Consider the following 21,110-nt stretch of genomic DNA (forward strand, 5'->3'; position numbering starts at 1 on the left):
TCGGTAATGTCACCTCGTTGCATTTCTATTTCTACAATCGACAACGAAGAAATCCATATTATATTCGTAACTTTTCAGAAATTGGTCGCTTGGTGCAGCACTTATTTAGGAACAACGAATTTCTGAACATGGACCTCTGATTTTTCCTCTGCTCCTAATAACCTGAATGAAATTCAAGTCAAAAGTGCACATGGATTATTAACGTGTTTTAATAGATTTTTATTTGTTCTAAGTGTATCTTAATAATACAAGTAAACGATCTATTAATTATTGCACATACATAATCATATAGGTAATTGTAAAAGGTGTGTTACAATACAGTTCAAGGGATTCATAAACATAACCTGTTTATTAACTTCATCTTTTTCTATTTATTAAAATATTTAATACATATAAGTATCTTTGTAAATTAGAAAACGTATGTTTAACAAAACATTCAGATTGGTTTTCCTAATTAAAACAATTCTTAGTGTTTTATGCTATAAACTAAATTGAAGAAAATACATATTTTTTATTTTTCAGTTGCCAAAATGGTGTTATCTTGTCGGTTTTATAAAGAAAAATATCCGGAGGTGGAAGATGTAGTAATGGTAAATGTACTTAGCATAGCTGAAATGGGAGCATATGTACATTTATTAGAATATAATAATATTGAGGGTATGATTCTTCTTTCTGAATTGTCTAGAAGACGTATCAGATCTATCAATAAACTTATTAGAGTAGGAAAAACAGAACCAGTTGTTGTTATTCGTGTTGATAAAGAAAAAGGTAAAGTAAACAGAAGTTTTGGATGTGTAGTAAATTGAAAATGAAATTAAGGTACAATGTTTCAAGTTTATTAATTTGATTTAGGTTATATTGATCTTAGTAAACGGCGTGTATCAGCCGAAGACGTGGAAAAATGTACAAAAAGATATGCAAAAGCAAAAGCTGTTAATTCAATTTTGGGACATGTAGCAGAATTATTACATTATGATAGTGATGATCAGTTGGAAGAATTATATCAAAAAACTGCATGGCATTTTGAAGAAAAGTATAAAAAACAAAAGGCTTCTGCATATGATTTCTTTAAACAATCAGTTCTGTAAGTGACAAACTACACAATGTAAAAAAGGATGTAATGTTGTTTGCATGTTAATGATTATTAAAACATTGTGACTTTAGGGACCCATCAATTTTAGCAGAGTGTGGTCTTGATGAAGATACAAAAGAAGTATTATTAAATAATATAAAACAAAAATTAACTTCTCAAGCAGTCAAAATTAGAGCAGATGTTGAAGTAGCTTGTTATGGCTATGAAGGAATTGATGCTGTGAAAGCTGCATTGAAAGCAGGTTTAGCTCTTTCCACAGATGAACTCCCCATTAAAATTAATTTAATTGCACCACCATTATATGGTATACTGTTTTTATTATTATTTCACAAAATGTTACTTTTAATATTGCAGTAACTCATTAATAAAACGGTGCGAAATTAAAAGAATATTTTACCGCGTTTTCAGTTATGACAACATCTACACCAGAAAAACAAGATGGTTTAAAAGCATTAAACGATGCTATTGATGTTATTCAAAATAAGATAACATCACTGGGAGGTGTATTTAATGTCCAAATGGCTGTAAGTTTACCGTTGTAACGCTAAGGTAGAAATTTTCGCATATCTAAGGCTATACTTTTTAATTTGTAGCCGAAAGTCGTTACGGCAACTGATGAAGCAGAATTAGCAAGACAAATGGAACGGGCGGAACTTGAAAATGCTGAAGTTGCGGGTGATGACGATGAAGAAGAAGTAAAGGGAATGGATGGATTTAGTGGTGGTGAAGGTGAAGGTGCGGAAGATGATAAAAAGCCTGATGATTCTGATTCTGATAAAGAAGAATAAACAGAGAATACATCGATCAGTGTTTCAATAACTGACAGTTATTTCTGGGTTACAATCATACTTGTATAAGTGTGGTACTGCCTTGCTGGACATTATGCAAAACATTTTAAATAAATATACAAAGTCACTGTATTATAATTTATAAATAATTTTCTATTAACTTCGTAAAATAAACATAATAATAACATTTATATAACTGCTAATAATATAATTATTTTTTTTTTTTTGTAATATTTTTATTTCTGTATTTGGAAAATTTTATATCTCAAATTACAATCTATTGTATATTTATGTCAGAATATGTAATCATTTTACTCAAATTTCAGTTTTTTACATTTTTATTAAAACTTTGTACAGTTTTATTCAGATGGTTTATTCGTTTGCAATTGTAACTTCCACTTCAACACCAGGTTCAATGGAGATACTTGTGATTTGTTTAACAATTTCAGATGGTGAATACAAGTCAATAACTCTCTTGTGAATACGCATCTGGAAACGATCCCACGTCTTTGATCCTTCACCACAAGGCGTTTTACGTGTTGTTATCCTCAAAATTTTCGTAGGCATACGAACTGGCCCCTTTACTTTAAGTTTCTGTTTGTTTGCTCCATTGATCAGTTCAGAACAAACTAAAACATGTAAGTTATCAGTAAAATCCATATAGAATATCAATATTGAACAATAATATCATGTAAAGGAATTTACCTTTTTCAAGAGAGCGTACATTACGCGAGGTAAGCGTAATCCTAATTCTGTGAATAGGAGTTACTTCTTGTCCTGGTTTTTCAGGGTTGTCGACTTTTGTGCTTGCCTAAAATATTATTCCATAAATTAAATGTGTATAAGGTAATAATTATAAAATGCAGTTGTAATGTTCACATGAAACAAACATAGACCGCATGTTTGAACTTGCATCTAACCTAACATGCCGCGATTACTTGTAAAATATCTGATTGATTTTAATACTTTTCAGCTAACCAAATTAATGATTTCAATGGAGTAATATTAATCAAATAAGTGCATACCATTGTTTAAATATCTTCCTGGCCGAGATAATCAATTTCTTTTTCTCAAAACTGATCAGCGCTGAACCAGATATCGCACACGTTGCATGTGCCAAACAGAAAAGAAGGAGCGAAACCTAATTTCCGGTTGACAGTAATTCGCGTATTTATTCTATTGATCTTAATCTATAATATCAATGTAAGTATTTGTTTTTATAAAGTTCTATTGCATATTATATTATATTTTTAAACAAATAATGTAATGCAATATTGAATTTTATATTAATAAATATTGAGGAAGGCAAGTTCATATGTATGCTCGTTTATCATCATAGTTACTTATCGCAAGATTTATTAATAAAATCATTTCAGATTCCTGTAACCGTGTATTGCCAGACTATTGGTGAAACATGATTTTCTATATATTTGAACCAATGGAATTCCCGTTATTTTTCCTTCAGTACCTTTTATGCTGATGTTGTTTAACCACTTGAGTCTGAAGTATTCTCCGGTCTAGTTAAATGTAGATGACTTCAAGTGTTCGAATTGCGCTGTCGCGTCCTTAACCGTTTAGGAAAACGATTTTGCTAAGATTTCTCGTCACTTTACCATGCCAGATATTTATAAAAAATTCAGAAAGTTACGTCGAAGGCGTCATACTCGCACTTAGTAACAATTGTAGAGCAAAAGTGTGTGAACTACAAAAACTAAGATAGTGCCGTGTATCCATCACATATATTTGCTTTATTGATATTTTGAGTGTCACAGGCCTTGTGGTGCCTATGCATATCTTGAGGTAATGCATCCTTTAATAGTTATTAAACCTGTTACCTTTTTTATAATAATACATTTTAGAATACTTCATCTTTTTATGTATATTAAATAGCTATACTGTTTACATTGTTTTCTTGTATTTGTGCATGAAAAATGGACATAACCTACATCATACATTGTAATCATTTTAGAATATTTATGTAGCGTTATTATGTACGGAAATATAAATTAATGTGCAACTGTATTCGGTAATAGATTGAGTTAAGTAATGTTCTTGTAATTTAATTTGCATTTATTTTTTGCACCTAAGGATTTATATTTAATGTCTAGTTGATACAGAAGCTAGAATATAACATTATACATTTTTGTATGTATCATACTATAAATTATAATTTGAAAAGTCTATAAAAGATGCACATTTGAAATATAATACAATACTTATCAGTAATTTATCATTACATTTTGTATGTTATTACAATGGTTATAGAAAATGATTAATACATTATTAACAAAGATTTTAAGAACAAAATACTTTGAATACTTAGGAATAGAGTATTACATATTTTAAATTATAGTAACTAATAATACATGTAATATTACAGAATTTGGACGGTGTTCTAGATTATTTTAAGAATATAAAGTTTCTTGTATTTGGTTGAATCATTTAGTAGACAATATGTCAGAAATAGTTTACCCGCAAGGGTGCAGATCAGTCACAGAAGATCTGGGTCCAGATGAACTTATTAGAAGATTAAAGGTATATCAATGGAAAAGAAACATTTATTATGTACAGAGGTATAACAGATAGATATAAACAGCTGACATTATACTTTATTAGACATTAGCTCATACATTACAAGCAATGGGACAAGATGAAGGAATGTATCAACAGTATATACCACTTGCATTACATTTGGCAGAGGAACATTTTCTAATGCATCAGAGTAAAGATGTCCAACTTCTGATTGCTTGTTGCATTGCCGATGTTTTAAGAGTTTATGCACCCGAGGCTCCATATAAAGATGCAGAACAGGTAATAAAATGGTACATTGAAAAATAAACTTCATATGAAACATAAATCAATATTTTGGTCACATTTTTGTTTGTTACAGGTCAAAACAATATTTTTATTTCTGATTAAACAGTTGGCTGGATTAAAAGATCCTAAAGACCCTGCTTTTAAAAGATACTTTTATCTTTTGGAAAATTTGGCATATGTGAAATCATTTAATATGTGTTTTGAATTAGAAGATTGTCAGGAAATTTTCTGTGCACTTTTTTCTCTTATGTTTAGGATAGTAAAGTAAGTATAACTTTAAATAAAATATCAATGGATAGTATGTATGAAGCTATTTTGTAATTCTAATTTCAGTGATGAGCATTCTGGGAAAGTAAAAAGCTTTATGTTAGATGTATTGTGTCCACTTATCACAGAATCAGACATTGTTAGTAATGAACTTTTAGACATTATTCTTATGAATATTGTAGAACCAAACAAAACACAAAAGAAGAATGCATATTTACTTGCTAAAGAACTAGTGATTAAATGTAGTGATACATTAGAACCATACATTCAGGCAGTGAGTAGAATAAAATCTAGATATCTTTTTATTTGTAAGTATATTTTCACAAAAAGCAAAGAGATAATAATATTAAACTTTCTATATTTAATTTTTTTTAGTTCTTTAATCACGTTTTAATTCTGGGTAAAGAGGAAAAGAGTTTACAAATCTGCAAAAAAGTATATGACTTGATTTATGAGTTAAATCACATATGTCCCAGCGTCTTGTTGTCCGTCCTTCCACAGTTAGAATGTAAACTAAAATCTTCTTCTGAAACCGAAAGATTGGGTGCTGTAGCGTTGTTAGCAAGAATGTTTTCTGAGAAAGGTTCTCAGTTAGCTGTACAGCATACACAATTGTGGCGAGCATTTTTAGGAAGGTTCAATGATATCAGTGTATCCATTCGTATAAAATGTGTGCAGTATTCCATGCATTTTTTACTAAATCATCCTGAACTAAGAAAGGATATTACTGATACATTAAAATTAAGACAACATGATGCAGACGAAAGTGTTAGATACGAAGTTGTTATGGCTATAGTGACTACTGCCAGAAGGGATTTTGAGGTTGTTTCAGACAGTGAAGATTTGTTAGAATTTGTTAAAGAAAGAACTTTGGACAAAAAGGTATGTAACCATTATACGAAACATTGCTTATGTAATAATCTTTGTTGATTTTTAGTTTAAAATCAGAAAGGAAGCAATGGCAGGATTGGCAATGATATACAAGAAACATTTAAATGATGCTGATGTTCCACAAGCCACAAAAAAGGCTGTCACTTGGATAAAGGACAAAATACTACATGGTTATTACATGGCTGGGATGGAAGATAGATTACTGGTAGAGAGATTGTTAAATACCTGTTTAGTACCTTACCAACTTCCTGCTGGTGAAAGGATGAAGAAATTGTATCATTTACTAGGCACAATCGACGACCATGCATCTAAAGCGTTTGTAGAATTACAAAAACATCAGCTTGCGTAAGTATATTTCTTGTTAGGTTGTTTTGTGTATATAATCGAATATACTATTTTTTATATAAAATTTTACATTTTAGTGTACGACGGGCAGTAGTTGAATGGTTAGAAATTGTAAAGAAGCCGGACGCTGTGGTTGAGTTGGTAGCTAAAATTCATCAGATATCTCGCTTTTTACCAGACCCTATGAAAGTGCAAGAATTTCTACAGAAATTCAGTGCTCATATGAGAAAAGATCCAGCACTGTTGCAAGGAATGGAAACAATAGTTCAGCCAAATGTTTCTTGCAAAGAATGTGCAGACACAATAAGTATGGTTCTAAAGAAGCTAGGTCAACCTGTCATGACAAATTTGTACTACAATACAATAAAGATGTTGTTAGAAAGGGTCAGTTCTGTCATGATTGATGAAGAAGCAATTAGAGTACGTACATGAAGTTCATTTTATATGCGTAAATTTTGTATTTCTGTTTTTTACACTAATGATATGTTAACAGGTTTTAATCGGATATGTATTAGATTGTTTGAAAGGTGGCAATGTAATAGAAGAAGTTGGGCTCAATCCAAATAATGCGGGTGAAAAAGGTCTAAGATTGCTTGTGGTACGTTTCCAGTTTTATCGTTTAAATGCGTTTCAGCCATTTTTATATTATTAATTTATTTTAAATATGTGCATATATTACTTTTTATAGATGCTATCATTTGTATTTGGTCCACATTTCCTTCACAATGATATCTTGATGCAACTTGTCCATCTTTTAGAGCTGGAGGATGAAATGGTAGCCCCATTGGTACTTTCAATATTTACATTTTTAGGAAAGTATAAACCTTTGTGTGATGTTGCACCAGATATCATGAACCTGATGGTTCCGATATGTAAGAATTTCGCAGAAACGGGAACACCAAAACAAGCGAAGCAAGCTATTAGGTGTTTATTCGTTAACATGACCAATATACACGATACCATTTTTCCTGAAATCATTGAAAGAATTAAAAACAGCCTTACACTGACTTCAGAATATTATAGAACATCTATAGTTACACTAGGTCATATAGCTTATAATTTACCAGAAAAGTATCAAGTACAAATAAAAAATATGGTGTCTAGAAAAGTAAGTTCTACTAAAGTACTATCATTAAAAATATAATAACAAGAAGTGTATGGTGTAATTTCATGCGAATATTGTATATTTATAGATAGTCAAAGAGTTGTTAGTAAAGGAAAGCAGTGAACTAACTTCTGACACCATTGAAGGAGATTGGTGCAGAGAAGATCAATTACCTGAAGAAACACGTTGTAGATTGGAGGGGTTAAAATGTATGGCGCGCTGGTTATTAGGATTGAAGACTGATGTACTCTCTGCGCAAAAAACATTTAGAATGTTGAATGCATTTGTAGTAAACAAAGGAGATCTTTTGCAACAGGGCCGATTAAGTAAAGCGGAAATGAGTTGGCTACGATTACAAGCTGGTTGTTCGATGTTAAAAATTTGCGAACAGAAAGGTGTTGGTGATCAATTTACAGCTGAACAGTTCTATAACCTTTCTCAACTTATGGTGGTATGTTAATTTTTATAGTTATTTAATATTTAGTAATACTTTAAAATATGTGTGTGTGTGTGTGTGTGTGTGTGTATGATTTAGCAAAATATACGTTTTATTTAAAGGATGATGTTCCACAAGTAAGAGAAGCTTTTGGTAGCAAATTACATAAAGGGCTCGGAAGGGGAATTCCAAATAAATGCTTGCCGTTAGATTTTATGGGGTATTATGCTCTTGCTGGCAAAGAACAAGATAAAAGACTAAAATGCGTTTTAAAAACCTACATGCAAACTGATATAAATAAAAGGAGGGATTATGTTAAAACATTGTCATTGGGTACAGTGGAGCGGGCGATGGGTAAGAAACTAAACAGTAAGGCATTAGTAAAATATTGTTTGATATTGTTTCTTTCTTTCTTTTATCATAAGAAATTTGTTTTTACTAGCGTGAACATTAATTTTTCGATTAAATTATATGTAACAGGTCAACTGCCACACATTCTTCCGGATTACATGCTGGTATTTGCAGTCCCTATTCTTGCACATGATCCTGAATTTACAAGCCATCTGATGATTAATCAGTTGAAAGTGATACAACAATGTCTATGGTTTATATTAGAACCTCTTATAACAAAGAATGAATATTATTGTTATGGCTTTTACAAAAATTTAATAGAACGAATGAAAAGTCATAAAGATGCTTTAAAGCCCGACGATAATAACATGAACTATGTAAATGTTTTTAAATACTTATTTATTATTTATAATTAAATATAAGAAATTTACCTTTTTTTTTCTATGTCTGTGCAGAAATTGTGGGCTGTTTGTGATTTGGCTATGAATGTGATATACACTAAAACAACAAATTTCGATATGAAAGAATTCCCAAGTGAAACGCGGATTCCCACTATGTACTTTAAACGTGCAGATGAACTGATAGCTAATACTAGGAATTATTTACCTACTGAAATGCAAATAAATATGTCGAGCCCTAAAGGAAAAGTTTCACTTCATAATACACATTCTGTTAGTGAAAGACCACAACGTAGAGCCAAGTCCAAACAACAAAAGGAAGTGGGCATTGGGCCAAATGAAACTGATGCAAGGGTAAGATAATCGAAACAGTTTAAATTATAATTAACATTAATTTTTCGTTTATGATTTGAGAGAATAAAATTTACATAAATTACTATTTTTATTTTAATCATATATAGTATATACATGTATATGTATATGTATAGTGTGTTAAAAAATTTTAAGTATGTATGATATGATTTCAAGCTGCAAATTGGAGAAGTGGAATGTATTGATGCACAGGTAAAATTATTTAGAATTTCACTAGAGTATAGTATTTTGTATCATTTGTTTTGCAAATGATATATAACATATCATGATTGCAAATGATGCATAACATTGTAATTTCTTTACAGCCGGCAGAAGCATCAGAAACTAGAATTCAATTACCTGGATTAGAAGAAGAAGTAAGTAAATAAGTTTATATGTTAGATCGAAGCATAAAAAAGAATATAATTTTTCAGATCGAAGAACCACCGGCAAAGAGGGCATTAAGAGAATCAGATAAAGTAAATAAATAATTAAGTGAATGGATTGTATTGAAGAAGATGCTAGGAGTAGGGGAAAGACTTAAGAGACGGTGATGATCATAAGAATTAAAGAGTTTAAAGAACTTTACAAATTAGAAAACAGAATATTTTGGTTATGTACAACAATTAATAAACATGTCGTTCGCGTATGTCTAGACAGTAAGATGTTAAGATAATGATACATTAACGTCAAATAATTAATACATGTAAGCTTACGACTCAAAAACTTTTACAAAGTTACATCGCATTGGTAAAAAAATGAACAAATTTAGTATTTCACCATCCGGGATGTGTATTTGTTTTAATGATAAAAAGAATCATAAAATCATTTATCTTTTTAATTCTTTTGTATATTAACAAAGGTAATGGCATATTCATTAACATAAAGATAATTCTTTTAAAATTGATAAATGTATGATAAACATCATTTTTATAAAAGTTTTGGAAAATGTTTCTCAATTGAAGGTCTTTCTTCCTTGCGAAATATCTGACAATTGTTGTATTGTTCACTTTTGCATTAATGAATATAAATATTTGTACTGTTACATAGTATTTTCTTCACAGCTAAATGAAACTATATACGAAGGTTTTGTTATAAGTTCTAAACAATAAAATCTATATATATACATATTATCGCATATAACTGTAGTTTTCAGTAAAAAGAGAAAAAAGAAATAATCGAATACAAGTTTTATTACAAAAAACATGTATAAAACATACCTTTGTACGCAGAAGAGAACAACATAACGTTGTTGGATTTCTATAAACATCGTGTTCTAGATAAAAGAGTGGGTGTGTCAATTGGCTTTGTGATCCAAAGTTGTTTTATTTCTATTAATCTGATTATCATTATTATTCTTAATATTATTATCTTATTGCTATTATTATTATTTTATTAAACAAATTATGTCGTTTTGATTTTATAATAAGACATATATTGTCTCATAAAACTATCTCGTTTATACTTTAATTTTAAAATTAACTTAAATGAGATTTGGTCAGCGCACGGCCACTAATTAATTTATTTTAAACAAGGTGACCTTATAAATACTTCAATAGTATCTAATACATATATACATATAAATATATCTTTGATAAATAGTGCGCATTAATATAAAAACTTTTGTTATAAAAAATAATGAGAATACAATACCAATCTGATAACTGATTGAAGTTCATTATCCTCGTCTGTGACAGTTATTTTCGCATTAATGTCATTATTGTACATGCATTATAAACTATTTTCGTATCATTTTAATTCAAATTTGTATCCAGAGATAACAAAAAAGAAGTTAATGTTTTATGACACCTGCATGTTGTATTTACGGATATTTATATTTAGCTTATATATTTTCGTTTATTTCAAAGGCATCATTGTATTTTTACGATCAATCAAAAAAGTTGATAAAATGTATTAAGTATTTAATTTTGTTTACAGATTTAGGAAAGGAATTGGGTACAAATTTGAATGCAATTAAAATAATTTAAAATGGGCCTAGGTTTTATAAAATTTCCTTTTTCAACATTAGAATTCTTAGCATTAAGCAGTAAACTGTATTAAATTTTAAGATGAGAGTGAAAATTGTGTATGAGGCTGTGAATGAGGATGAGTGTTTGATCTTATTATATAAACATTATAGAATTAACACATACCTATTACCTCTTCATTGAAATTACAGTACAATGCATACTTCGCAGTTTCTAATTCTTTTTTCGACATTCGTATAGATAACTTTATATTTTTCATGTATAAATTATTATTTCATAATTCATTACTCATACATTGTTACTGTTTTGAATTAACAAAATCTCTTACTGCGTATTTCTGTAAGTAATTTACAGATTTAGGCTACTATAAAATATGCTATGTATTATGTTCTACGTTGTTATTGTAAAAAAAAATATGTTTCTGTGGGTATTTCATTGCATAGTACTGCAATTTTTTCAAACAGGTTATAGACTACAAAATATACATATTCTGACAAAAAAAAAAACCAATTAATCAGTGCTATTCATCTGTCAATCTGTGAGACGTAAGTGACGCATTGTAACGGTTCTATAATAAAACAAATTAAGTAAAATGGTATGTATTTAATAAGATGTAGTTACAAGTATAAAAAAATTTGGTTTAACGTTTCCTAAAAGATTTCCTAGTATCCTTCTTTCCTCTGTCTAAATTGTGTGCGCCTTTTCTTTTCCTTTCATTTTTCTTAATGTTTGCCCTACAATAAATCAAATTTATTTATAAATGTAATATTATAATATGTAATTTTTAATGTGTATTATTACAATGAGATACATGTACTTACTCATAACGCATTTTTTTTACAGCTTTCTTACTAGTGTCGGTCAAATCAGCAGCAAATGAAGATTTTAACCGTTTTAACGACCCTAAAATGTCATCAATTTTGGTAACTATATTATTAGCATTAAAACAAATAATTTGTCATAAAATATACCTCTTTTATTAGTCATAAATTTATCATCTACGACTGTACGGAGTTTCTTTTGTTTGTTCTTCTTTTTAGCTAATCTTGCTTGGAATGCCGCAATTTTTTCTAATTCTTTATTTGCCCTATCTTCCGCCGTTTCTTTTTTAGGTTCTTTGGATAATTTCTTTTTCTTATCTTTAACTACATTTGGAGCCTCATCACTTTGTCTTTTCTTCCCTTTATTAGCCTTCACCTGCTTTTCTGTTAGTGATAATTTTTCTAAAAAACAATAATATGAATTATTTTCTATAACTACATGTTTGTATCATTGCATTAAGATACCTTTTTCTTCTTTTCTTTCCTTCTGTGTTTGGAACCAAGTCCTTTGTACTGTTTTATTATCATCCTTTAGTAACTTTTCAACGCGATTTGCCTGATTTTCTATTTTAGCTAATTCTCTTTCATTTCTTTCTTCTTCTAAAATCTTTTTAATATCAGGTTCTAGAGATTGTAACTTTTTATTATATTTTTCTATTATATCGGGTGGTATTATTCGATTTTTTACTGGATTTTTTGCATTTTTGATAATTTCTTTAACCAAAGAACGTTCCTGTTCTCCAGCCAATGATACTGACACTCCAACACGACCAGCCCTAGCTGTCCTTCCTACTCTGATATATGAAAAGTGAGGATTATTTTTCCCTTCTTTGGGACGATAAGTTTGATCACTATAAATGTGTTAAACATATATAAATCAAATTATTAATACCTATGAATATAGTGTTGCATAGTTGCTGGCATTACGAAATTAATTACAGTTTTCACACCACTAATATCCAAACCTCTTGCAGCAACATCCGTTGCTAATAAAATATCTATTTCCTCGTTCTTAAATCTCCTCAAGTTTTCTAAACGTTGTGGTTGTGTAAGATTACCATGGAGTTCTCCAACCTATGGTACATATCATAAGAAAAATTATTTCTTTTTCAATTATATTATAAACTAAAACTGTTACATTACTCATTGAAATAAATTATATTTTAAATACCTTGATACCTAACAATCCTAATAGAATGTGCAGTCTATGAGCTTGTTTCTTTGTCTGCACAAAAACCATAGCATGATCATGAAAAGTTCTACAAACTAAAGCAGCTAAAACTGCTTCCCGATCGCCTTCTCGTTCTTTTCGTATTCTGTATGAAAAAATATATAACAGAATTTCATTAATACTTTGACAACATCTAATTATAGTTTTAATTTGTTTACCTAATAAATTCCTGACGCAAATTGAAAGCAACATCTTGATTACTATCTACAAATACTTTAACTGGTTTATCTAAAGATACAGCAACCAAATCTTTTACTTCTTCTGTCATTGTAGCTGAGAACAGCATTGTTTGTCTAGTTCTTGAACATTGCTGTATTATATATTTCATCTGTTCTGCAAAGTATTCATCTAACATCCTTAAATACAATTCATAATAATTTGTTAGTTATAATATACCAAATATAAATTAAACATTTTCTTGCAGTTTACCTGTCTGCTTCATCCAAAATAAGTACTTCAATGCTATCTAATGAAAATGTAGGTGTATTTTTCAAATGATCAATTAATCTTCCAGGAGTAGCTATTACAATATCTGGATTTTTCCTTAATACAGTTTCCTAATTAAGCAATGACAAATTCATTAAGAAATGTTTATTAACTTGCCATTTGCAGTAATGTCTGGTTAGGAATTAGGCCTGGAACCAGACATTACTGTACTTAGAGGTATCTAAATTTACATTGTATTAATTGTACATACTTGAACTTTTACATCTAAACCACCAACAGATAATCCTACTTCAATTGTTGTAAACTGTGCTAATTGTTTTGTAACTTGATACACTTGTACACCAAGTTCTCTTGTTGGAACAAGTACAAGAACTCGAGAAATAGCAGGACCATCTAATGGTCTATATAATAATCTTTCTAGAGTCGGTAACATATAAGCTGCAGTTTTACCAGTACCTGTTGCAGCACAACCACATATATCACGACCCATTAATGCAACAGGAATGGTAGCAGCTTGGATAGGTGTTGGATGGACAAAATTCATGGTTGTTATTGCCTATAATAAATGCATATTATCGATTATATTATCACGTTGTCCATTAAGTCAATTATCAATATATATATAATAAATGTATACCTTTAATAGAGGACGTGATAGATTCATTTGATAAAATGTTGCATGAGATTCTGAGTTTGAATATTCCTCAAAATCAATCGTTTCTTCATCATTTTCCTTGACATTTTTTTTCTTTTTATTCTTCTTTTCTTTTGTCTTAAATACATCTAATATAAAACACAATATTTATATTTAAGTACTTATATTTTATAATACTATATAATAAATAAATAGTATCATTACCTTTCTTAAGTTCATCGTCTGACAATGAAATTTCATCATCTTCTTTTTTAATTTCAGATGAATCTACAATGAAGTCATCATCTATTGTATTCTGTAAGAATTTATAAATAAAATTAGTTAATTAGTTAATAATCGCTATCGCGAAGTTTAATTGCATTATGGTCAGTTGATTGTTCGCATTATTTATCTATACTATGGCTTTGGAGACATTAATGAATCATCATGACAATTACACATATATATAATGATGTAAGTATTGACCACTTACTGTTTAAGGTATCAGTGATATGCAATTTATAGTACAGTGATGCAATATAGTTGCATACATACACATATTTTATTTCAAAAATTCTATCTATAAGGAAATACAGACCATAAGTATGACAGGTAAATACAAAACACTGACCTTTTCAACAGTGTTTTCTAATTTTTCTTTTCAACTAATATCTTAAATCCTATAGAGCTATAAAAAAAATATCTAAAATCTTGATTCATTGATAAATTATGTCTCAGTTACACACATGAAATCTAATATTGTCTTTTATTGGTCAATCATAAAAATTTTAAGAAAGCTGTATATACATATTTATGTAGCAAGGAAGTATCATATACACGTACTTCTTTCTCAGATTCATTTCGAATGTTTTTAATTTTATCATCCAGTTTTGTTTTAACTTTTCTCTTAATATACTTGTTTAAATCATTCCATGTATCTTTATTATAATCTGCAGCATCATTTAAAAATTGAAAATTCCTATCAAACTCTTTCTTTTCCTTTTTCTTTTGTTTATGAGGCTGAAACTATTGAAGCAGAAAATTATTTTTATGAATAAATACTGAAATGAAGTAATGTTACATTATATCTATGGTAAGCGAGCAAAAGAGTACAAGTCCACTTATACATACACTTTGTACACTTATAATACAAAGTACAAACATTTCTTCCTTTTTTGAAAATAATGCCTAATGCCATTTTGATCAAAATTTAATTTATATTCTTTTGCTTGCCAACCAAAGGTATACATATTGGTTAAGTATATCTTACATCGTCTTCTGCATCAGAATTTTCAGAGAAATCTGGCACTTCTTGATCATCCTCAATTGTTTTTATTAAATCATAATTATTATCCATTTTCCATTACAGAAATGCTGCAAAACTATATTTCAATGCTTAACCACGTGGTAACAACGAAAGCCACAAAAAACATGTGTTATGTAGTACCTTTACTGTCATACATATATAGATGACATATATATTAACGTGTAGTAATGTGTAACTGTGTAACTATTTGGATAAGTATATTACGTGTAACTAACACATCATTGGTTCAAGAATGAATTTTTATTATAATTTTTATTGCTTGAAAACAGTATTTATTATTGCATGAGGGAATAATATATATAAACAACAGGAAGTATTTGTTAATTAATTGTTTATTCCTTTGAAATCTTTTAAAATTTGACTATATACAATGTAAACATGTATGTACCGGTTTATAGCACTACAAACTATTCAAATACATATAATATATATACATATAGTTTGGTATAACCGTTGTGTGGATTATTCCAATTTTATTTAATTCATAACTTATGTTTTTTGAGGAAACATTATTAATTTGAATATTTGTGTATCATTATGGGTATTCTAGGTTTGGCTAAATTAATAGCAGATGTAGCACCACACGCTATCAAAGAACGAGAATTGAAGCATTATTTTGGTATGTTTTTAATCGTTTCAATAATTCAAAATTATGAATTACTTAAACTCAATTAGGTAAATTGCAAAGAAACTATTTTATATTTTACTTCAGGTCGTAAAATAGCACTCGATGCGCCAATGTGCTTGTATCAATTTCTTATCGCAGTTCGCAGTGAGGGTGCACAGCTAACTACAGCGGATGGTGAAACAACAAGGTATACATAATATATAGTATATGATTTCATGTTATAATTTTATAATATTAATTTTATATTACAGCCACTTAATGGGTATGTTCTACCGAACAATACGTTTAGTAGAACAAGGAATAAAACCAGTGTACGTATTTGATGGAAAACCACCAAATTTAAAAGGTGGTGAATTAGCTAAACGTGCTGAAAGAAGGGACGAAGCTCAAAAACAGTTACAAGCAGCAGAAGAGGCTGGTAATCATAGTTCTTGTAGAAATATCTTCATTTTGTTTTTATTTTAGTTAATCTTAGTGTTAAGCTGTAGTGTCTGTGAATGATAGTTAAGTTAAATTGCTATAATATATTTTTTAGGAAATGTAGAGGATATAGATAAATTTAACAGAAGATTAGTAAAAGTCACACAAGATCATACAAATGAAGCAAAGCAGTTATTGAAGTTGATGGGTATTCCCTATATTGATGTGAGTAAAAGGATGAAATTGTAGTTCCTAAGTTTTATTCTAATGTCATTCTTTTTTTTTTGTAGGCACCATGCGAAGCCGAAGCACAATGCGCTGCTTTAGTAAAAGCTGGCAAAGTTTTTGCAACAGCTACAGAAGATATGGATGCACTTACTTTTGGATGTGATGTTTTGCTTAGGCGATTAACATCCAGTGAAGCCAAAAAATTGCCTGTACAAGAGATTCATTTTGATAAAGTATTAGAAGGTCTTGAACTGAATCATAATGAAGTATGTGATGCTAATATTTTTATTATTTAATATACTTTGTATACCAATGTATACTTTGTTCATGTTCTTGATTTTTTACAGTTTATCGATCTTTGTATACTGTTAGGCTGTGATTATACAGGTAGTATTAAAGGAATAGGGCCAAAAAAAGCTATAGACTTGATTAAAACACACAGATCACTTGAAAAGATCCTAGAAAACATAGATACAGCGAAGTTTATAGTTCCTGAAGATTGGAATTATAAGCAAGCTCGACTACTGTTTCAAAAGCCTGAAATCATGGATGATGAGCAGATTGAAGTAAGGAAACATATATGTTGTTCATGCAGAATAGTTTTTACACTTGAATGTATGAAAAAGTAACAACAAAATATTTTAAGGGTAAATGTTCATATATTTATATTTTTGTTTTTTAATTTTTTTTTGAAGTTGAAATGGTCAGAACCAGACGAAGAGGGTTTAGTACAGTTTTTATGTGGTAAGCAATTTAATGAGGGAAGAGTAAGAAATGGAGCAACAAAATTACATAAAGCACGACATACTTCTACTCAAGGAAGATTAGACACATTCTTTAAAGTACTACCTAATCAAAATCTCAACTTAAAACGTAAAGTAAGTAAAGCTAGTAATAGTCGTTTTCAAAGTTACATGTTTAATAAAAACATATTTGTATTTGTATTATTGTAAAATAGGCAGAAGAAACAAATGCAGCAAATAAAAAAGGGAAAAAAGGTACGAAAGGAAAACCACGTGGAAAGGCAAAATAAATTTTTACCGTATTACTTCGAATTTATGATACACATGCTTGTATACAAGTATGATCAATGTTTGCTATGTCTGTCTTAATATTACTGTAAGCATTAGGTCTCAAATTTTTACTCACAATTTTTAATCTATAAGATTATTACAATAAACACAAGTGTATCTAAATCTTTGTACTTTTATTTCATAAAATAGATTATACATATTTAAATAATATTTTCTATTTCATATGTGTATACACGTGCCACCTAATATTTGTCAGTGTTTTCATAGTACATTTTTTTAGTACACAGTTTCGTTGATTCATTCATATAAATAGATAACAATGCAAAATGATAAAAACTGTGTGATTATATATACATATTTTTATTACAGCATTTAATCAGTCTTGATTTTAGCACCAAATGTATTAATTATGTTTCTGTGGGGCGCGAGAAATTTAGTTTAATATCGGTTGATATTTGGCAGTATCGACATTATTTACAATGTGTAGTTGATAAAGATCGTATATTTACGTGATTGAAAAGAAAATTTCCTCTACTTACAAAATTCAATTGTCACTGAAATGTTATTATAGTACTACCAATGGCATTTGGATCTAGTATATGATGTAGTGCTTGTTCAATATAATGAGGTCCATATACTTTATCTACAACCATTTGCAACTGGTCAGCATCAGCTAAATCGCACAATGCTTGAAGGTACGTTGACCTGATCTTTGAACCTTCTTTCCATTGATGGATATTAAATCCAAACATATACTGTAATAAATTACAGTCAATTAATATTTGATACAATAGCATAACTTCAGAAGTTCTCCTTATAATTACAAACTTTTTAGTACCTGTACTAGCAATTTTATTCGTACACATCCAGCAAATATGCTTCCAAATACAAAACCTAATGAATCGGAAGTCAATTGTTCTGGAATTGTCGATACGTAAGAACCATAAGGTAATAAATGTTCTTTTAATATACATTCGTCAATTGGTTGGCCTCCAGTATAAAAAATAGCATCATACCTAAAAACAAATATTTTTTAACATTAATTACAATTAAAGCAAATATGGTATACATTTTACTTAACAATCTTAGCATTGTACATACTTATCATATAGTTCTAATTCCTTTTTAATATCTGAACCATTTAATGATATCACCTCGTCTGCTCCTAAAGCTTTTGATACGGGAATTGCGTTTGGTCTACACATTGTAATTACATATCCTCCCCACAACTTAACTAGTTGTGTTATAATACAACCAACGGGGGTATTTCCACCATATATAAGTACTCTATAAAAAAAAAATGGTAAAACTTAGTTTTTACATGCAAACAATAGTATCAACCTGTGTATAAAATTATACCGTTTTCCTTTCGCGTTGCCTTCTTCAATTGTAGACCTATTAACTAATGCATCCCAAGCTAAGCATCCATTATAAGGAAGGCTTGCTGATGTTTCAAAAGTAAAACGTTTTGGTCGTTTAACTACTTGAGTTTCAGGAATAACTATGTATTCTGCCATTGTACCAGGAGCCCATGAAGGTACAGCTAAGAATACCTCATCCCCAATATCAAAATTAATAACACTTTGTCCTATGCCTATCACTACTCCAGCACAGTCTCTGCCTAATATTACTGGAAGTTCTTTGTGTTTCTAGAAATAAATGGCATTTTTTTAAACGTACATCAATGATTAGTTCTAATAACGATAAAATAATTTAGAAAACACCTTACCCCAGAATTAAGGAGTCTTCTATAAATTTTAGAGTAACCATAACAAATTTTCGTATCGACCACATTAACTGAGACTGCTTTAACTTGCACTAGCAACTCATTAGATCTTTGAATCATAGGCATTTCTGCATCATCTATCATACACACTCCCTGAATTAATTATAACAAAATTACACATTTTTATATTCAATTTATTTCAATTATATGTCTACATTACATATTAAAAAGTATTTATGTAAGAAATTGTTTAATACTGTTTATGTCAGTGCAAATTATTTTGTACAATTTCACTTAATCAGTAAAGAAGTTTAGCACTAACATAAACAACTTAATGTATGATTTCATATAAACACTTTTTGTATGCAAACTAGTTATATATTATACAATACCTCAATACCAATATAATGGTGGCATATTACGGCTTTAATATTGTGCATATGATGAGATACGTGTCCCCAGGTAATACCATAATAGTATCCAATTAAAGTACCCACAATAATACCTGTTAGACAAAATGCAAGTTCCCTTCTTGACACTGAAACAAATAGTTCTAATTTATTACCAGCAATGTTACAACCATAGACCAATATTCATATTTTTTCAGTTATTCAAATACCTTCATTGTAACATAGAGATTCTATTTGTTTATAAAATCCTTCAATACTAAAATGTGCATTATAATACTGAAATTTCAGCTGTTTCCAAGCTGTTTCAAGCCATCTAAATATGTGTTGTATAATATCTTTCACATTTTGCACATTTTGTTTGTTGTATAATTCATAAAAAAATTGATGTACTTGTGCCAGCCATGCTGTGATCCATTGTTGTCCTTGCTGGGCAACTAATGATGACTTAATCTATTCCAAAAAAATATTAATAGTAAAAAATGCACAAATTGAATAGGCCATAAATAAGCAGATTTGTTATATTATATATCAAATCTTACTACACTGTAGATTCTGATAACAGGAGTGAAAAATAAAGTAACTCATTTTTTCACAATAATTAATTACCTGAAGTGCTTCAAACTGATTTGATAGATGGAACCAGATCTCATCCATGATTTATGACCAGCTTGCTTTGATTAAAAATTTTAATTTAATGTAACGTTTTACATTATATATCGTTAACAATGTAAATCTGTACAAAGCAGCTGGCTAGTTAGAAATGCAGCTCGGTAGTGATATAAATAAATGATTAACACATTACGTATAACTCGAAATAGATATCAAGTACCTGTTTTAAAGTATGACTCCTTTCTGAACATCAGAAATCGTACCTTTTCGAATAATTGCGTTATATGCTATATAAGCTTCATCATCGGGTGACCTTCAAAAAAACTTTTTTACGGAAAGATTTTATTTAAGATAGCATCATACTTTTTCTGTGTTAAGTGAAACAGGTTAGTTTCAGTACCTAATGTGTTTATACGTAAATGTATTTAAGTTTACTACATGACATAACAACGATTGTGCAATTATTGTCACGTGTTGTAACTGCAATACTAGCGAAATCTAGTGGCTGCAGATACAAAAAAATATCACTCAAACTCCCTTTGATTCTATCTTTTTTTTAAATTAATTATAATCAGTATAAGATTGAGATATTATTAAAATAATTGTTTGACAAACTCGTATTCTCAAACTTGTAGTTTTAAAAGACCGCCATAAATTAAAATTTTTTAAAATTCGGATGTAGCGCCATCTATAAAGAAATCGCGGAAACTACTTGTCCAGTAGTTTCAGCCGTTTTCGTATAGATGGCGCAACGGTCGACCTTAA

General features: G+C 29.5%; 6 protein-coding genes across 14 annotated transcripts; 3 read left to right on the forward strand and 3 right to left on the reverse strand.

The window, feature by feature from the left end:
* The first annotated feature begins 101 nt into the window (after positions 1-101).
* Positions 102-2,084, forward strand: eIF2alpha (eukaryotic translation initiation factor 2 subunit alpha). 2 transcript variants are annotated; one of them, XM_034325505.2, is made up of 6 exons: positions 102-292; positions 523-768; positions 853-1,084; positions 1,165-1,397; positions 1,502-1,617; positions 1,687-2,084. In XM_034325505.2, exons 2-6 carry the CDS (start codon positions 531-533, stop codon positions 1,879-1,881), a joined length of 1,014 nt encoding a protein of 337 aa, XP_034181396.1. In that variant the 5' UTR covers positions 102-292; positions 523-530; the 3' UTR covers positions 1,882-2,084. The 2 variants fall into 2 exon arrangements, with proteins under 2 accessions (XP_034181396.1, XP_034181395.1); XM_034325504.2 differs by having other exon boundaries at positions 105-305.
* A 117-nt stretch (positions 2,085-2,201) lies between these two features.
* Positions 2,202-3,066, reverse strand: RpS20 (ribosomal protein S20). Its single transcript, XM_034325524.2, has 3 exons — positions 2,907-3,066; positions 2,587-2,692; positions 2,202-2,510 (listed from the first exon to the last, which is right to left on the reverse strand). The coding sequence occupies exons 1-3, from the start codon at positions 2,907-2,909 to the stop codon at positions 2,254-2,256; spliced, it is 366 nt and encodes a 121-aa protein (XP_034181415.1). The 5' UTR covers positions 2,910-3,066; the 3' UTR covers positions 2,202-2,253.
* Positions 3,067-3,265: 199 nt separating this feature from the next.
* On the forward strand, positions 3,266-9,949 carry pds5 (cohesin associated factor B pds5). 4 transcript variants are annotated; one of them, XM_034325441.2, is made up of 17 exons: positions 3,266-3,681; positions 4,262-4,416; positions 4,498-4,692; positions 4,772-4,962; positions 5,032-5,239; positions 5,341-5,847; positions 5,903-6,201; positions 6,279-6,621; positions 6,695-6,799; positions 6,890-7,309; positions 7,395-7,757; positions 7,865-8,111; positions 8,223-8,470; positions 8,549-8,845; positions 9,020-9,055; positions 9,169-9,219; positions 9,277-9,949. In XM_034325441.2, exons 2-17 carry the CDS (start codon positions 4,336-4,338, stop codon positions 9,331-9,333), a joined length of 3,648 nt encoding a protein of 1,215 aa, XP_034181332.1. In that variant the 5' UTR covers positions 3,266-3,681; positions 4,262-4,335; the 3' UTR covers positions 9,334-9,949. The 4 variants fall into 4 exon arrangements, with proteins under 4 accessions (XP_034181332.1, XP_034181333.1, XP_034181334.1 ...); XM_034325442.2 differs by having other exon boundaries at positions 3,268-3,681; positions 7,865-8,096; XM_034325443.2 differs by lacking the exon at positions 9,020-9,055 and having other exon boundaries at positions 3,268-3,681.
* A 1,472-nt stretch (positions 9,950-11,421) lies between these two features.
* Rs1 (Dead-box helicase Rs1) lies at positions 11,422-15,477 on the reverse strand. Its single transcript, XM_034325451.2, has 13 exons — positions 15,234-15,477; positions 14,807-14,989; positions 14,189-14,279; positions 13,967-14,112; positions 13,580-13,885; positions 13,312-13,439; positions 13,041-13,238; positions 12,823-12,967; positions 12,544-12,725; positions 12,117-12,445; positions 11,802-12,053; positions 11,652-11,733; positions 11,422-11,564 (listed from the first exon to the last, which is right to left on the reverse strand). The coding sequence occupies exons 1-13, from the start codon at positions 15,318-15,320 to the stop codon at positions 11,471-11,473; spliced, it is 2,223 nt and encodes a 740-aa protein (XP_034181342.2). The 5' UTR covers positions 15,321-15,477; the 3' UTR covers positions 11,422-11,470.
* Positions 14,554-17,666, forward strand: Fen1 (Flap structure-specific endonuclease 1). Of its 2 annotated transcripts, XM_034325502.2 has the most exons (9): positions 14,554-14,575; positions 15,841-15,909; positions 16,003-16,105; positions 16,170-16,336; positions 16,454-16,563; positions 16,629-16,832; positions 16,914-17,132; positions 17,262-17,444; positions 17,525-17,666. In XM_034325502.2, the coding sequence occupies exons 1-9, from the start codon at positions 14,569-14,571 to the stop codon at positions 17,597-17,599; spliced, it is 1,137 nt and encodes a 378-aa protein (XP_034181393.1). In that variant the 5' UTR covers positions 14,554-14,568; the 3' UTR covers positions 17,600-17,666. The 2 variants fall into 2 exon arrangements, with proteins under 2 accessions (XP_034181393.1, XP_034181392.1); XM_034325501.2 differs by lacking the exon at positions 14,554-14,575 and having other exon boundaries at positions 15,715-15,909.
* On the reverse strand, positions 16,003-20,849 carry LOC117604897 (NAD(P)H oxidoreductase RTN4IP1, mitochondrial). Of its 4 annotated transcripts, none has more exons than XM_034325472.2 (9): positions 20,609-20,849; positions 20,343-20,407; positions 19,946-20,186; positions 19,719-19,864; positions 19,330-19,479; positions 18,960-19,249; positions 18,702-18,887; positions 18,439-18,616; positions 16,003-18,355 (listed from the first exon to the last, which is right to left on the reverse strand). In XM_034325472.2, the coding sequence occupies exons 2-9, from the start codon at positions 20,388-20,390 to the stop codon at positions 18,152-18,154; spliced, it is 1,443 nt and encodes a 480-aa protein (XP_034181363.1). In that variant the 5' UTR covers positions 20,391-20,407; positions 20,609-20,849; the 3' UTR covers positions 16,003-18,151. The 4 variants fall into 4 exon arrangements, with proteins under 4 accessions (XP_034181363.1, XP_034181362.1, XP_034181361.1 ...); XM_034325471.2 differs by having other exon boundaries at positions 20,566-20,849; XM_034325470.2 differs by having other exon boundaries at positions 20,343-20,469; positions 20,566-20,848.
* Between the last annotated feature and the right edge of the window lie 261 nt (positions 20,850-21,110).

This window comes from Osmia lignaria, chromosome 5 (genome assembly GCF_051020975.1).
Source record: "Osmia lignaria lignaria isolate PbOS001 chromosome 5, iyOsmLign1, whole genome shotgun sequence".
Taxonomy (NCBI): Eukaryota; Metazoa; Arthropoda; class Insecta; order Hymenoptera; family Megachilidae; genus Osmia; species Osmia lignaria.